A 16,929-nucleotide genomic window follows, 5' to 3' on the forward strand; every position below is an offset into this window, starting at 1 on the left:
TTAATGGTTATTATTCTGAGAAAAAAAGTCAGAATTCTGACTTTTTTTTCTCATAATAATAATAATAATAATAATAATAATAATAATAATAAATTGACCTTTTTTTTCAGTGGCCCTTATCCTTTTCCGTTCAAGGGCTCCGTGTTTACGACTTAAACTCAAAACTGTAGTTGAAAGCTTATTTATACAGTCTATGGTTGAAAGCTGGAGTCTCCTGTCTCACCACCATTCAACACCAACGTGAAACCATCTTCATGTAGCCGGATGTTTACATGACGCACAGGGAACTACGCAGTGCTTGCTAGCTGGACCTGAAGCTACTTTCTTACCATCAGCTGACATCATAGGTTGCCAGCCATGGGGAAATCTTTTGCGAATTTCATGTGCAAAAAGGATTTTCATCCTGCCTCGAAGTCAAATATCAAAAAGGTGAGTCTGCTCTTGTGAACGGTGAAATGCTCTGTTAGCTTGTGAGCTGTGTTTGCTGGGTGCTGCTTTTGCTAGCTCAGCTTGCTAATCTGTACAAGGCCAAACAAAACGGACTTGGAAAAACTTGAAAGAGTGAATAAAGAATTGGTCTGAGAAGAGAAAATGTAGTCTGTATGAAACATTAGTTTAAAAATATCCAGTCTATCCGAGTTTGCAGGAAAACAGTCAGTCTTATATTTGACTACAGTGAGTTATGTGGTTTGTTTGGGCCGGTTGTTGCTTCTGAATGCCACATTGCTGTATACATTAGTTTTGATCTGTAAAGGGACAGTCTACTTCAGCTTCCTCAGGTACATGAGCATCCATGCTTATATTCGTAATCCAGTGGTGGACAAAATACACAGCTTCATTACTTAAGTCAAAGTATAGATACTCCATGTCAAATATTACTCCAATACAAGTGAAAGTTGCTCTGTCAGATTATTACTTGAGTTAAAGTACTGAAGTACTTTAAAAATACTTAAGTATTCAAAGTACGTCTTAAAAAACCTCAAAACATTGTGTTTTCAAAATACAGAAGTGCAGCCAAGAATACATAGGAGTACATTCTGTTACATCATGTTTATCTAAAAACCTTTACTTGAAATCTCTGAAAACTATACCATGGAATAAAAACAGACACTAAGTTACTCCAAGCACAGACAACTTAGTTTGAAATGTTCATCTGGAATGAAACAAATGTTCTATAGCTCAACACACTTTCTCAGGTTGGACAGTGAATGTTTGTATGTTTGGGCAGAGTGGGAAACAGGGAGAACATTTCACACGATACGTATCATTCTTCATTTCAAAAACCTCTAACACGGGCTGAAGATATGACCATGGGTGCTCAGGTGGAGAATTATAGCCATCATTACCACCTCTAAATGAACTCCCTGATCTGAGTGAAATTTGCTCTGTGTTTGATATACAGGTACGGCTGAACCACTGAAACAAACAGAACTACACAAACACATTTTACTGTCTTAGGGATCAGATTTCAGAAAAGAGAAGGAAATTCATGAGCTGACTTCTAAGCTAAAGTAGTGAGTAACTAGAGGATTGATAGAAATGTAGTGGAGTAAAAAGTACAGTAATTGTCTTCTGAATGTAGTGGAGTAAAAGTAATAAGTCCCCCCAAAAAATAATACTCAAGTAAAGAACAGATACTCAAAAATGTACTTAAGTGCTGTACTCAAGTAAATTGACTTTGTTACTGTCCACCACTGTGGTAATCTCGTACTGCAGGTAAAGAGCAGGTCAAAACTATACCTCTTGTAACAGCGTTATGCCTGCAGTATTTCCGTATATCAGGTTCATACACTGACAGAGGATTACATTTATACTTGCAAGCTGGTACCATCAGAAATTCACATCACGTTTTAGTGAAGCCACAGAGAAGCCATAAATCTATACATGTGGGTAACCTGAACTGACAAAGGTTTAGCTTAAAGTTTGGAATCATGGATGATTAATAGAATGATTTAAATATTTTCAACATATCATCTGCCGATGAACTGATCAAACATTATCAAATGAATAATCTATGCTTTGGTGTAAGTGTAGGTACAGGTCAGGTACAACTTTAAGGGTTGCAAGGGATCAAACTGACTTGTAGTAAAGTGACTTTGGAAGCCAGGCAAAGTAAGGTGTCTGTAGTTGGACATGTTAGACAAGGTATTGTGAATGGGTGTTGTCTTCATCCTTTTCTCTTTAACTTACAGGTATGGATAGCAGAACAGAAGCTGACTTTCGAGAAGTCCAAGCAGGAGGAACTTATGCAGGCCTACCTGAAAGAGCAGGACGTTTACAACAACAGGTGAGTTGGATAATGCAGTTAATCATACATTTACATACATGTTACCATGTTTTTTTGTGTAATGATGAACCAAACACACTGAATAATTTTGATTTGCATAAAAGACCTATGGACATCTTTTGAAAGCCTCCTCTTACTAAACACATGTAGCAGAAATGTCTTAAAGTTGACTGTATTGCTTTCTCCTCTCTAGGTTGTTGATGGGGGATGATCGTGTTAAAAATGGCCTCAATTTTATGTACGAGGCTCCACCTGGAGCATCCAAAGGTAGATCATAGGAGTAATTTGATTCCTGCTGACTTTATATTGATGCCGATCTTACATCTTAAGTTTCAGTGTTTTAATACTTTTTCATTTGTTTGTGTTTTCTCCACAACTGTCTTCTTCATCTCAGAGGAGAAGAAAGAGGTAATCAAGACAAACAACAAACCTATAAATGTTATAATTATAATGCATTGAGAATTTGTACATGTAGGGTTTGTTTTATATTTGCTTTCAATCATGATACCAGGAACATTTTATATATTGAAGTTAAAGTTGAAATTGTGTGTTTTTTTTCCAGGATGGGGAAGAAGAGTACAAGTTTGAGTGGCAGAAGGGGGCTCCTCGAGAGAAGTGAGTGGATGATTTTTACACACAATTAAATTGTCTTAATGTTTTAGTCAATCACTCAGATTTGCAATTTCATGTTTTATTTTTAATTTTCTATCATAGGTATGCAAAGGATGACATGAATATTAGAGATCAACCATTTGGAATCCAGGTGTGTGGTGATTTTTATCTATTTGAAACATAAACAATTTGCATTACTTGTTGCCTTTTATTTCTCCTGATCCTTTTAAATCTTCCATGAAAAAAGGGACATAAAAAGAAAAGTGTGCTTTGAGTGCAAGGCTTGCTACACATGTCAAAACCTGAACACATGACGGGTATGAGTACATAGCATGTTGACAGTGTTTAGGGAGGCTAATGGTTGAAACGACTGGAAATAAACAAGTTTCCAAAAATATAACAACCCTGGTCCTGAATTGAAGGTCATGAAACCACCTTCATGGGATGTTTTGTGTGTAACAATAATAAGGTTTTACCATTCTTTAACAATACCTCAGTGTGGTTTTATTTACTCATATGTAATTCAAAGTGATGTGTGTTTTTAACTTACCAGGTGCGCAATGTGAGATGCATCAAATGTCATAAATGGGGCCATGTGAACACAGACAGAGAGTGTCCTCTGTTTGGGCTGTCGGGAATCAACGCCAGCTCTATGGCCATGGATGAGGAAGCAGGTAAAGTCCATACAATAATATTCAAAAAATAGACATAGTCTTATCCATTTCCTCCTGCTGTTTTCTGATTTCTCAGTTTATTGTTGTTGTGACATGAAGGTAAGCAAACCAAAAGGACTGTATATACAGGTCTGATTTCATTGTTGTTGAAATAAAGATGTATTAGGAATATTTGAAATGAGCATCAGCAGATAAGCACATGGTAAATTACAACGACATATTTTAAAACATTAGATGTTAACTTATAATTAGTGTCTATTTCTAACATTAATATACATTTGAGTATTTTTAAAAGAAAATTCATCTCCAGCTTCTGAAATGTTAATAACCTCTGGTGTCCTTTCCAATATTTCACATTATTTCAAGCAGAGGACAAAGTGTAAGATTTGTGGCTGAATTTTGAGCTTCTAACAATTATGAATATTTTTGTTTTTTTACCATTTTCAGACATTTGATAGTAAGCTTAAGTAATTGTTTGATTATAGAAAAAATAAATTAGTTGCAACCCTATAACTTATGTCAAATTATATCAATTCTGCAGGTATTAATATATGTAAAATAAGCAATGATTATGAGGTGAATTATTATTAATATAGAGATATGGATGGAGATTTCCTCTCCTGTTTAACAGATATCTATATTTTTGTTAGACTTGCACTGCATTCTTGAATGTAAAGGTGCCTAGTATGTGGCACAAAGCAGCAGGGAAGTAGAGCATCATAGCTCCTGGATATTTGCAGCCAGTATTTTAGCTCCAGTCATTCAAAGAGTTTGCAGCAGCTACACCTACTGTATTTCTCCTCTCGGAGTTTCAGCTGGAGCTCCTGGGCTGGAGCAGATTTCAGAGTTCTGCAATCAGCGAATGGAGTTGTAGAGTAATAATGTTTACTCTGGGAGAGTCCAGTCAGTGCATGGTGTTGATGGTGGAGTGCCGTAATGGTCCCCCTCCTGTGCTGGGAGAAAAAATGTAATTATTGTGTATTCTGATTCCCCTAACTGCTGCTTTGGCAGAGAATGATATTGTATGATTTGCTCAGCCGGAAGTGGAGTGAGTTGATTTGATGTCCCATTCTGTTAACAAAGCCGCCCCTGAAATTCCCACTGTGGAGATAGTGGTTGGCATGGCTTTGACATCAATGGGACTCTGAGGCTGTGATTTGTGCTAACAGGTCCGTCGATGCACCCCTCCGAGTTAATGGCGGAGATGCGAAACAGTGGGTTTGCCTTGAAAAAATGTGTCCTTGGTAGGAATGCTACGGTTTGTGATCCAGCACAGGTAATTGTCTGTCTCGCACTCCCATCTTTGCACACATAGGACAGTATAAACGTACACACCTACACTTTAAGGACTATATTTGTGATACGTCAATGACATTCATATATACCACAAAGGAGTTATTAAAGCCACTAGGTCAAGTAAACAGATTCAAAGTGTTCTAGTTTAAAGGTGTTCAATTGAAGTAACCAAGCACAGATTTGTTCAAATTTGCCTTTTGTTAGGTGTATGTATTTATCTGTGACCCTGTGCTTAAAATGTAAAACTCAATAAGCTGCCGTGTGTGCTTACAGGATTTCGTTGCCAGTGAGGAAGAGGAGGATCCTGAGGTGGAATTTCTCAAGTCGTTAACCACCAAGCAAAAACAGAAGCTCCTCAGGTAACAATGAAATACAAATATGAATTGTATGAAAGCTCGAGAAACACTTTTTGAATTGCCAAAATTGATCTTATTTTTTACATTATTTAATATTCACAGCCTCATAGTGATGAAAGAAGTAAAGAGAAAATCACATATAAGATCTCATGATGAAATAATCTCATTATAAGAGGCTTTCATTTTTAATATAATGTTTCACTGTTTTTTCATGTATTGTAATTATGCATTGAAATTTTGTGATTTGTATTGTAGCAGTTTGGGAGGTGATATTTAAGTTAAGAAACGAGTAACTAAAGGTCTATTTCTATACTTTACTTCACAACATGCGGTGTATCTTTTTTTTTTTTTTTTTTGGAGTCCCGTCGCAGTTCATTTTGATCAAGTGTTTTACATTTACTTTCAAGATCCTGAACCTCTTTCTTTGGCCTTTAAAGGGATCCATGGACTTGAACATGCCACTGCTATTTTGCAGAACTTTAATTTAATGTTTGCATTCTTGTTTTGCAGAAAACTTGATCGCCTAGATAAGCCAAAGGGGAAGAAGAAGAAGAGCAAAAAGCAAAAGAAGAAGAGCAAAAGAAAACACAAGAAAAAGCAGGAAAGCAGCGACAGCTCAAGTGACTCCTCCAGTAGTAGCAGCAGCAGCAGTAGTGATAGTGGCTCAGATTCAGACAGCCGGGGCAAGTTCAAGAGCCAGAAGAGAAAGAAGAACAAGAAAAAAGATTCCTGTCGGGATAACAGCTTGAAGAGCGAGCAGCAAGTCAAGAGTCAGAAAAGGGCCTCCTCTCACCGGAGCAGGTCAGCAAGCCCTCACACCAGACAGAAGCGGCCTGAAGAGGAGCCAGCAGATTATAGACAAACAAGGACAGAGAGGGGAAGGAGCAGGAGCCCGGAGAACAGAGTGAAACCGGAGGGAGGTCAAGAGAGAAAGAGACACAGCAGCAGGGACAGGCAGAGACCAAGCAGCTCCAAGTCCGGTTTGGACAGAAGTAGGAGCCGCGAGAGAGGCAGGGAGGACAGAGGTAAAGACAGGCGTCACAGCGGAGACAGGGAGAGGAACAGAAGTAGCACAGATGGAAGGAGAGGCAGAACAGCAGATGGGAGGAGTAGAAGCAGGGAGAGAAAGAAAGACAGGGAGGGTAGAAGAAGGAGCAGGAGTAGAAGTAGGAGCAGGGAGAGGAGAGAGAGAAGTCAAGACAGAGCTAGAGGAAGACGCTGACTGACTTTTTTTCTCTCAACAATTTTCAACAAAAAGTGAAACATTTTGAATATTTTTTCTTAGACTGTTCTCCCTTTCTCCTCCCTAAAGACTCCCTCTGTTTAACTGCACAGAGTGTGTGCTGGTCTCCTTCTTGTCCAGTAGAGGGAAGCAGTTGACAGGAAATATGGAGTAGAAGCTCATCCTCTCTTGTCTTGTCTTTTGGATGAAAGGCTCAAAATGAATAATTAACATTTGAAGAAAGGATCTGTTAGCAGTGAAATGTAAGACTCATTTTAACAGTCAGCTGGATTCGATACAGACTTTTTATGTTGCTGTACAATTAATCTTATCTACCGTTATTATTGCTATCTTTATTTTAGAAATATCCACATGTTATTTGTGGTGCATGAACGGCTGTTGATAGGCTACCTGGAAAAAACGTGTCTGTAAATTTTTCATTAAATTTTTGAAATTTGAAAATTGACTTGGTGATTAATGCTACGAAAGAAAAAAAAGAAAAAATAATCTCAAAATTAGATGAAATATTTCGGATTGATTTTTTTCTGCCGATTAATTCCTATTATTATTTTGTATCCACAAACTGCTAGATTCAAGGGGGACTTCATAGTCAAACAATACGCATATTTTAAAATAATGGTTCAAAATTTAGAGGCGGGATAGTGTTCGTGGTTGCGCGCATGATTGCAAAAATACGCCAATTCCTGTTGTCTCGTTTATTTATATATATATTTTTTTTAATCGGTGACAAGCTCAAACTAAACATGTGAGATTTCTAGCCTAATGTCTTACATGTAAATCAGATTGAAAAAATGAGATGGGGAAAAATAGCTCATCTTTATAAAAATTTAAAGTTTGACCAAAGTGAACCAACATCTCAGATTTATTTTAATTTTTTTATACTGTTGCAAATTACTTTTTTTTTTTTTTGCCGCCCATATTATGTTTTTTTTCCCTGCTATTTCAATCTTCATATAGGCCCAAATAAATCTGAATGTAAAGTCTCAGGAATTTGGCGTGGAAAACGATTTGATCTGAATTTAAAAAAAAATCTGCAACAATATTTTTTAAAAGGGAAAAGAACTTCTGTGAGTAAATGTGGAGTCCAATCGCTTCAATTTTAACATTTTCTCCTAAGTGTTGTCTCCAATTTTAAATTTAAAAGAAATTCAAATTGGCGATCTAATTTGGTAGCTTTCACTCTCCGGCCGTTTCCTTCAAGCCGCTGTAGCACAAAAGGAAATGAAAATAATTTCCCTCTATTGCCTTCTGGTCAATTTAACACCCTCTCGAAAAAAAAAAGAGGGCGTCTGGATGAGACGCTTTCCCCTGACGTATTCCCGGTGCAGGTCTCGCGCTGTAATTATTCCCGGCTTTTTCTTTGAGAGTCGGACGCTGCACTGGGTAAGCACAAAGAAGTCAGAGAGCATCCTTGAACCCTTTCAATGCGGGGCCACTGATATTCAAATAACATGCAGGCACCGTTTGACTACGCTGTGCAAAGAGCATTTCACATTCAGCATTTGCATGTGACTCTTTGCCCCTGCTCTTCTTCTTTTTTTTTCTCTAAAGTTTAAAAAAGTGTTCCCATCACATCTCTGTGGTTTCTGGCAAAGAGGCGAAAAAAACGCGTATCCTCTTTCTCGCTCCATCGATTGGTATGCAAATGAAAAGCAGTTAATTTGGACAATTAGAATAAATATTCAGGGACCTTTGTCATCAAACCCCCTCGGAAAACCCCCAGATAAAGTGAAAGTGAACAAAAGATGTCTCGGAGATTAATTAGATATTTGATAAGACACGAATCCCTAATCGCAAATACAAGACACATGGGGCTGCGATGTGCTCCAAGTCATAATTAATACCATTTAACAAGATTTTCATTTGGCCATGAAATGTTGCTTTCCGGGGCATTAAACATTGATTTATTCCACAGGGGGATAGTCAAAGTCAAGGTGTGGTAGGTTGATTTGAAGGAAAAATAGCTCATGGTCAGCTTTGACGCTCTTAAATAATTTTTAAATTAAATAAAACTTCAAATAAGACCTAACACAAATAACAAAAACGAAACATAAAATCTACATCACACACTTATAGCCGTTTTCAGATGTTTTAATTACGATAAAATGAAAGTCTTATACGTGTGACTTTATACAGGTAAACATTTATATATAGATATTTTTTTGGCAAAGAAATAAAATGGATAACCGAAGTTGAAAAAGCTGTGTACATACATATCCACAAAGTGCGTCGAAAGTAAACTCCCTGATTTTCAGGATATACCAACACGAATAAAACAATCATAGCCTAACATTTACATGAAAAGAACACATAGTTTAGTGGCCAATATACAAGATGGAACTCACATTGTCCAACCAAAGTTCAACAGGTTGCGCGTAAAGCAAACGTCCTTTCAGTTTCAAGTTGCCTCTTTAAAAAAATCCCCAAAGGCCTACAGTAAATCTCTCTGCTCTCTTTTGATGGATTTACGCATGAAATACGCCTGTGGAGAATATATTTTTTACGACTTTGCAACCGCTTCTTGGAATATTTTCTCCTTTATTGTTCGTCAAATAAGACCCGTTTTTAACGCTGTGCAGTTTTTTAAGTTTTATTTTGGTGGAGCCTCATTAGGGCTCGTCGTGAGGAGACGGATCCTTTACAGTGATTCTGGGATTCACCCCATCCAAAATAAGTTCAGGAGACTCGGACCTCGGGGTCTCCAGGTTACTGGTGTCGGTGTCACTGTCGCTGCCCTTTTTGCCTCCTCCTCCGGCCGTGTGAGTTTTGATGTGCTTGCTCAAATGGTCACTCCGCATAAAGCGCTTGTTGCACACCGGACACGCGAACCGTTTCTCGCCGGTGTGGGTGCGCAGGTGTCTCTGCAGCTCATCTGACCGCGTGAACCTTTTGCCACAGAAAAGCCAGTTGCAGACAAAAGGCCGCTCGCCGGTGTGCCACCTCAAATGCGCCTTCAGGTGAGAAGTCTTCCCGTACACTTTACCGCAGCCGGGAATGTGGCAGCTGTGGAGTCCTTTCCTTCGCAGGCTGGCCCCGGCGGGTCCCAGCCGTTCGGCTTCCTGGCAGTTCGGACAGTCACATGTTGCTCTGCCGGAGTACCTCCTGGACGACCTGGAGGAGCTACTTATTCCTGAACTGCCCCCAGAAATCATGGCGTTGGCAGCGGAAGCGTCTGTGTAAGTAGGGATGACAGTTTTGAAGCCGTCCTGCGTTAGCAGGTGCTGACTGGTGGACAGGAGGTGGGACGCAGAAGGGCTGATCCCCGTGGAGCTGAACGCCGAGTGCGTCAGCGAGGAGAAGTCCGGGTTGTAGCCGCTCAGCTGGGAGTGGATGGCTTGAGGCGTCCCGGAGTGCAGTGAGGTCTGGAGGGTGCCCGCTGGGTTTTGGACATCGAGCCACGACCCAGGATTAGTGTGGACGTCCCACCACGAGGACGCACCGTTGGCAACATCTCCAGAGATGGTGGAGTGGAAACCGGACTTGTACCACGACTCGTACGGGTGCGCCATCCCCACGCGCGGGTATAGAGTCTCTGCTGAAGTGTGGACTTTGGAGATAAAAGCTGACTGTCCGGTCTCCTGGGATGTGACGCTCGCGGAGTTGGAAAACAGCCCGCTGTACTCAGTGGAAAACGCAGAGGAGGTCGGGGAGGTGGAGGCTAAGCAGAAGGCGCTGTTGCCGGTGCCGCCGGTCGGTGTTAATCCCGTAGACGCGCGGCTCGTTGCTACTGTGAAGCCGGGCAGACTGGATCCCAGGTTACAGCTGGAAGAGGATCTCTTCCACGGGTGAAATCCACCTTTGGAGAAAGCGCTGGAGTCAGGTAAAGTTGTAAGAGGACTGGTGTTGCCAATTTTGTTGCAAGTTGCAGCCAGCATCGCTAGAGGTGTAGTTCCAAACCGTGGCTCTTCCTAAAAACACGAAAGAAAAGTTGTATTAAGGACTGGAAAGCATATATTCCGGGGTTTCTTTTGTCTGGCAGCACACGATTTATTCGCAATTGATGATTAAAAAATACATGAAACCAACTATTATTGTAAAAAGTTTGACTCAAAACCTAAAAAGTGAGAATTTACTGAGAAACGTGTGATTTCAAAAGCATATGACAAAATATATAGTCATATCAAATATTTAACTAGCAACAAACATTTTAATAACTTTAACTGGATATAAACATTATTTTTTCTGCTCTGAAAATCAAGAGAGTAGAAAATAGGTTCTAAAAATCGCTAAAAAGTTTGATAAGCTCAGGGTTTGATCAAGATGCCGAAAAGCTTTATAAATATTTCACAGTTTTTAAAAGTCAGAGTGTACCGAAACAAACAAAGAAATGTCAATCAACTCAGTAGTAGCCTAAATCTTCACGACAAACTTGCAGACTACAGAGTAGAGCAGAAACTTTACGCATAACTTTTGAGCATAAATCCAAAGTCAGACTCACCCCAAGTATAGACGTAGCCATATCCAGGGTCTGTGCTGTGATGAGAGAGTTCGCTGTTTCAACGCTGAACGGCTCCAACCTGCTTCAGCCTCACCGTGTTTGACTCGGGTCACACGGTTTCTCTCTTGGCTCGCTGCTCCAAACACTACCTAGTTGTAGAGAGCGTGTTCTTTGAAGTACAGCTGGCGAGGACTCGCAGCCAATCTCAGAGCTGCATTCCTGGCTGTGGATGTTGTCAGCCAATGAGAGAGCCGACCGCAGACAGAAACACCAAAACCCCCGCCGTCAATCATGTGTTGTGCAGCCTCTGCTCAGACTGTCATACAAGACACGATTTGGAATTTTTTTAATGCATACAGTTATTTTTATGTTTTCACACACGAAGGCTCAATGTCTCCTTTCATTGCAGAATTGAGTTCACACACCAGTTCCAGAAGAGGTAAGACTTTGTTTCATTTTTAGGCGTGTATGTTTGCGGTGTCACGGTGTTTAGTTCCAGTTTCTCCTTCTGCTTTCCAATATTCAGATCATGCGCAACACGTCATTGAGAAAAAGTCACTATTTACGCGCATAGACTCGTGAACAATGTAAGGAACGCTGTTGGTGCTGATGACTTTATCCAAACAGTCTGCTGCCAGTCGTGCATGTTGCCGCGTTCAAAAGGCAAGGAGGGAAATAATTTATGCTATATGATCATCGCGTTTCTTTAAAAGTGCTGTTGCTTGTATTTGAAAAAATAAAATAAAATCAGATTGAATAAGTAAGTAATAGTGAAAAAGTACAGAAACGGGCCTGACAGCTCAGACCTCACTGCTGCGGTCAGACCTCTATAGAGCAGTCAAACCATTTGCTATTGAATTTATGAAGAAAAACAGATACACTGCGCGTAATCTATCCAATTACGCACGGTTTGGTTACATACCGCCAAAACCTTTGCGTGTCTACGCTCGTGCGCGTGTAGGTGTTCGCGCGCAGCCGCTTGCACCCCTCCTCCCCCCGAACTTGCTTGTTGAGGGAGTGCAGGTGAGGGGTTAATTAAAAATGACAGCTCGCTTTCTCAGCGCGTGCACTGGACCCGTTTTAAGAGACATGTGTTTTATAGACGGAAAAAAGTTTCAGCACCCATGGGACGCCTGCTGTAAGGCCGCCAGTCATCTCTATTAAACCGGTTTAACAGCAGCCACGGTGCCTGTGTTGTAGTTGAGAAATAAAATTTAATGCCAAGTTATCAATTGTTTAATTAAATTGTGGACAGTCAAGGGGATTTTTTGGGGGGAATAATTTTTATATTTCCCAATCTTATTTGTCTATTTTTTTTCAATTGAATGATCCCACAGAGTCCATAGCTTGTTAAAACGCGCAGTGATAATGGCATAATGTAAAATTGACCCGCTCCATCGTGAATCATCGTCGCTTTAAAAGTTAAAGCAATTTTCCAGAGAAAAGGCTTGACCGAAAGATGTGCATTACAGTATTCAAAATGGGCAAATAATGCTCCATTATAGAGTGTGAATGCTGCCAGTCAACACAGGCGCAATTTGTTCTAATACTCCTCTTGCTTTAAAACCAGCACCTTTTGGAGGGGTGAATAAAAAATCAGTCTCATCAAATACTGAGCGCTGCCAGGAAAATTGAATCATTTTTGCAATCATGACAATTTGGCAGAGTGCTGTTAACAGTATTAAATGTCTGTTCTACATAAACAGAGTTGATTGGTGCAGAAGAAGTCAAATTAATTCAAGCGTTAAATGGAAATGAATGTAGGATGTAAGGACATTTAAATGAAAATGAAATAAATGACAACATATTTCTGCTAGAAATAAGATCACAATTATTTGACTAATATCTCACAGGGTTTGCATTCTTTCATAATTAACAGATATTACAGTCTTTTGGGGGTTTTTTCTTCAGAATTATTTTTAGAGCTCTTAATATTGAGCACTGTGGCGTTCAGATTTAAATAAGGATGCTTTTAAGTCCTAACAAAGAAAGTGCTTTAAGGAATATTTATGCACCATTAAATATTTTTCTCATATCGTATGGCTTTCCCTAAATTTATAGAAACTGTACTTGTTACATTCCTCATTCAATGATCACATAATAATGATTTTTCAGATGTTCTTTCCCCTGCACAAAAGAGGAGAACATGATCTTGCCTCTTGTCATTCAAGTGAGAATTTTTGAGTTGAATCTGTAATTCTGGACTCCATTCGTGAGCACTTCTCTGTGGCAATTAGGAGCCCATTACAAGCCATTAGATTGATCAATGTACCTTAAACAATGGGAATGATTTATTTGGTCGAACAAAACGGTCTGCATCTATTGTGATGAGTCTAAGTGGGGGTGCATCCATCAACAAAAGATAAATGATTAATTCAGACCTATTCATTTAGACTCTTTCTACAAAAGCCGGCCTCACTTGCCTCCAATCCAGATTATTAGAGCCTCATTTTCTGCATGTTAAACCAGACAGGCTGCTGGATTGTGTGGATTTTTTTTTTTTGGTTGTGCCCCTGTGTGCTTTAATTTGTATTTCTGCTCAGGGAAGTTTATTTGAGGACATTTAACTAATTGTTGTCATTTTGTGCGCTCATGTGGCTACACCTGTTTCTCTCTGAGGGGGATGGAGGAAACTACGAGCACAAAGATGTTCTACTTTAGTACTGTGGTACTGAAACTGTACATTATTGTCAGAAATTACACTCTAAAGGAGGCTCATTTGATAGGAAAAGTGGGTAAAAGTGTGAAGATTTTATCAAGATGCTTTTAGTTAGGGTATCTTTCTTATTTTACACACAGCTGAAATCTTCATTCTGGTCCCTTAAAGAACAGAAATATGATAAAAACTGTATTTATTCTCCTTCATTTTGTCATGTATTGCTGTTAAAGAGAATGCCTCCGTCTCATCTGCCATTTCCATTGTGTTTGTTTTGTTGCGTGCACTTTAAGGTTGCAGGTCAGTGGTTATTTTGTTGGCAGGTTAATAGAGACCACAGCAAAGGGAATATAATTGATGTACATTAAAGTGCATCGTGAAATAAACTGTCTGACAATAAGTATTTACTGCTGTAGGAAGTCTATAAGCTGTAAAAACAAAGGGAAATGGCAAACTAGCTCGGACCTGTCAGTAAAGGGATGCAAGTCGTGAACGTCTTCAGTCAGTCGACTGTCAAACTGATGATTCAAATGTTAATGGAAAGAAGGCAGCTGCTGACAACACAGCCAAGCCTCTGATAAAGATTAACTACACTTTCCATACACATTTTGAGCCTAACATTTCATTGTTAGATCAATCTTATAGCAGCTCAGCATCCTGTATCGACAGCTAAATTTGGAAGTCCGGGTTAGCCTGCCTGCTCACAGTGTCAACTTTCATTTCCAGAGGCTGCATGTGCTATTTTCAGCCCGGGTAGCAGTTGAGGTGCAGTCGACTGGCTACATTGAAGGACTTAGCTTAGCCCATTTTCTCTCAATGAAAGTGGTTTTTTTTTTTTTATTTGAGTTGGTGAGCAGTTGTGAATAGTCAACAATACTTAACTTTGGGAAATGGCTCCAAAGAAGGTTCACTTTTTCGAGAACAGCTTCATTCAAAAAATCAGCAGCATGTACTTGAGGTTATGTAATAACAAGTGCTCACTCTGACATTTTATTCTCTGTCTTTATCAGGGAAAAGGAGATGATGCACCAAAGCCACCACCGCTGATTGGAAGGTTTGGCACCTCATTGAAAATAGGAATTGTTGGTCTGCCCAATGTGGGGTGAGTAAAAGTTTTATTTAAATCACGTCGCCTTGTCACTATTCAGTCTGCATGCTGCTGCATGTGCTCTGTCCACATCTGAGCCATGTCTGCCCTCTCTGATGCCATAAATATAAATGCATTTAAGGTGGGACCAAAGTCAGGCACATGGCTATTTGAGCATTAATGAAACTTTAAAGAATCCTTAAAATAAAGACCATTTATGATTTTATTTACATTCTGAACAAGAGTTGTTCAAGTTCCTGCAAAAAGAGCATTCACACCTTGTGCATAAGCAAAAACAGACATGCAGTGTGATGTGCACAATCAGGCCTTAAAGCCCTCTATAATCCTGCTCCTTATGAATGGCCATGGAAAATTTAGCAGTGCTCCTTTTTGAGGAGCTTTCCTGGAGCTGTTGGACCTATAGAACCACATGTGACCTACTATCCAACAGGAGCTTTCATCCAGCCCATTTACTACCTCTCTGTCTTCATAAAAGTGTTATAAGCTGTCCTAACAAACAAACACATAAAAAAGATGCTTGCAACATTACTCCTTTAAGCAGATAAAAGGCTAAACCTGTGACAAACAAAAAGCCGACAGAAAGCGCAGGCACATTAAACGAGTTAAGCTCTGATCATTTTATAACTTCAAACTCTGCATCCTGTATTCTTTAATTTATGAATGTGCTCTCATTATTGCAGTCGTTTGCTTTCAATCAGAGAATATAGTTTCATTTCTAGCAAAGTCTTATTGTTCAGAATGTGTCATAATCCATCTGCATTTGAATGAAACAGCACGACAGCAAGTAAAAATAAACCTACCAGGCTACTGTGAATGCACAGACAACTGTGAAATGAATGAAAAACATTAACAAGCCCAATCATCCATCCATTATGAACACACACTCATGGCTCATCATCACATTCACTGATCAGGCTCAGGGTCAGGTTGACGGTCAACACAGTCACAGATCTCATTTGTATCATAGGCAGCTCACATGCTCCAGTCCACATATCCTTCATGTCTTTGTGGAGTGGGAAGAAATGTGAGGACCACGAGAAGTGAACACAAATGTTTGAAGCTGTGTTCTGATTCAGGGGTAGCATCCTTTTTAAGGACCCAGTGTGAAGGATCCTGCCTTTGTAGACGGGCATTGACCGCTCAGGACTACGGGATGAGGCAGTCTGGTCTACAGATGATTTCCAGTTTATGTTACCAGCTCTTCTCACCCCTAACCCTGTCTTTACTAAGCATCACTTCTGTTGCCTAGCAACCTTGCACCGTAAGAAGCTAACATAAAAAAAACATCATGTGACCTGATAGGTGAAAGATAATTAGAAGTTTCAGGGCCCCTTTTGTTTTTTAACATTTGCACCTCAAGTTATCTGGTTGAGTTAAAACCCTGTACTTAGATTTAAAAGTGTTACTTTGCCATGTGAGAGTCCACCATCTCATTTAAACTGGCGTGCAATGAATCATGGTGCATGTTTGACCACGACGGATGCACCTAGTGTATCTTTTGTAGTCCGGGAATAGTTGGCCGTCGGCTGCATATGAAGAAGTCTTTGAAATGGGACAGCCTTTGACGTGCTGCTGTGGTGCAATCATTCTTGAATTACGAAGAATGCAGCTCCTGAATTGGGACACAGATCAGGACTCAAAAGTTCACTGAACAGATGTGGATCACTCACTACAGGTCCTGTGTTTGTTTGAATGGCTATTTAAATTTTTTTGTCTCTGATGTCTTGTTGGTAAGACATTACCAGTTTGTTTTAAGTCTGTGTCATAACCAGCTAAAAACTACTCAGAGGAGCTTTAAATCTGACCTTTTTCTATTCAGATTAGAGTCAAAAAGTGACTCAGTCTGCAAGAGATCTTTATCCGACACTGACCAACTCAACAAGAATCTTCCTACACAGCCTCTGTGTGTGTTTAGAGGCTGACACACTGTCTGCATGTCAATCCTGGTCAGAGAAATCCAACTTGTCAGTATTTAACATGAGCTTCAGCAACATCAGTAGTGAGGTGTACTCACAGTGCAGAGCCTTCGAGGCTTTCTGTAGCCCAGTTTGATAAACCACTATGACTCAGTTTATGTAATTCAGTACTCAGTCAACAGAACTCTGCTCAGAAAAGTTCTGCAGGAAGATATCTGCAGGTTTTGAAGAGACAGGTCAATCAAATCACAACATTATCAAGTTAGTGAAGCAGGGGATTTCTTTCAATGCATCTTTATAATAGAGAAGAAACACTGAACAGTTTATTCCCATCCACATGTAT

At 39.8% G+C, this 16,929-nt stretch overlaps 2 protein-coding genes and 1 long non-coding RNA gene across 3 annotated transcripts; 2 read left to right on the forward strand and 1 right to left on the reverse strand.

Moving 5' to 3' along the window:
* Positions 1–228: 228 nt before the first annotated feature.
* cir1 (corepressor interacting with RBPJ, CIR1) lies at positions 229–6,909 on the forward strand. Its single transcript, XM_034693955.1, has 10 exons — positions 229–429; positions 2,193–2,287; positions 2,481–2,554; positions 2,682–2,695; positions 2,850–2,902; positions 3,002–3,050; positions 3,453–3,573; positions 4,743–4,849; positions 5,143–5,228; positions 5,736–6,909. The coding sequence occupies exons 1-10, from the start codon at positions 358–360 to the stop codon at positions 6,445–6,447; spliced, it is 1,383 nt and encodes a 460-aa protein (XP_034549846.1). The 5' UTR covers positions 229–357; the 3' UTR covers positions 6,448–6,909.
* A 2,135-nt stretch (positions 6,910–9,044) lies between these two features.
* On the reverse strand, positions 9,045–11,481 carry sp9 (sp9 transcription factor). The gene is made up of 2 exons (XM_034693956.1): positions 10,907–11,481; positions 9,045–10,376 (listed from the first exon to the last, which is right to left on the reverse strand). Exons 1-2 carry the CDS (start codon positions 10,925–10,927, stop codon positions 9,078–9,080), a joined length of 1,320 nt encoding a protein of 439 aa, XP_034549847.1. The 5' UTR covers positions 10,928–11,481; the 3' UTR covers positions 9,045–9,077.
* LOC117820240 lies at positions 10,135–14,657 on the forward strand. The gene is made up of 3 exons (XR_004632727.1): positions 10,135–10,288; positions 11,316–11,345; positions 14,573–14,657. It is a non-coding gene; the product is annotated as an uncharacterized LOC117820240 (long non-coding RNA).
* Positions 14,658–16,929: the final 2,272 nt, after the last annotated feature.

Source organism: Notolabrus celidotus, chromosome 10, assembly GCF_009762535.1.
Source record: "Notolabrus celidotus isolate fNotCel1 chromosome 10, fNotCel1.pri, whole genome shotgun sequence".
Lineage (NCBI taxonomy): Eukaryota > Metazoa > Chordata > Actinopteri > Labriformes > Labridae > Notolabrus > Notolabrus celidotus.

What these genes read in the sequence shown, in the direction of transcription:
- cir1 (XM_034693955.1), top strand. Translation starts at nt 358, where the DNA reads ATGGGGAAATCTTTTGCGAATTTCATGTGCAAAAAGGATTTTCATCCT. An exon ending in CGAAGTCAAATATCAAAAAG is followed by an intron (nt 430 to 2,192) that starts GTGAGTCTGCTC and finishes TTTAACTTACAG; the next exon opens with GTATGGATAGCAGAACAGAA. An exon ending in ATCAACCATTTGGAATCCAG is followed by an intron (nt 3,051 to 3,452) that starts GTGTGTGGTGAT and finishes TTAACTTACCAG; the next exon opens with GTGCGCAATGTGAGATGCAT.
- sp9 (XM_034693956.1), bottom strand. Translation starts at nt 10,927, where the DNA reads ATGGCTACGTCTATACTTGGG. An exon ending in TGGCTACGTCTATACTTGGG is followed by an intron (nt 10,377 to 10,906) that starts GTGAGTCTGACT and finishes TCGTGTTTTTAG; the next exon opens with GAAGAGCCACGGTTTGGAAC.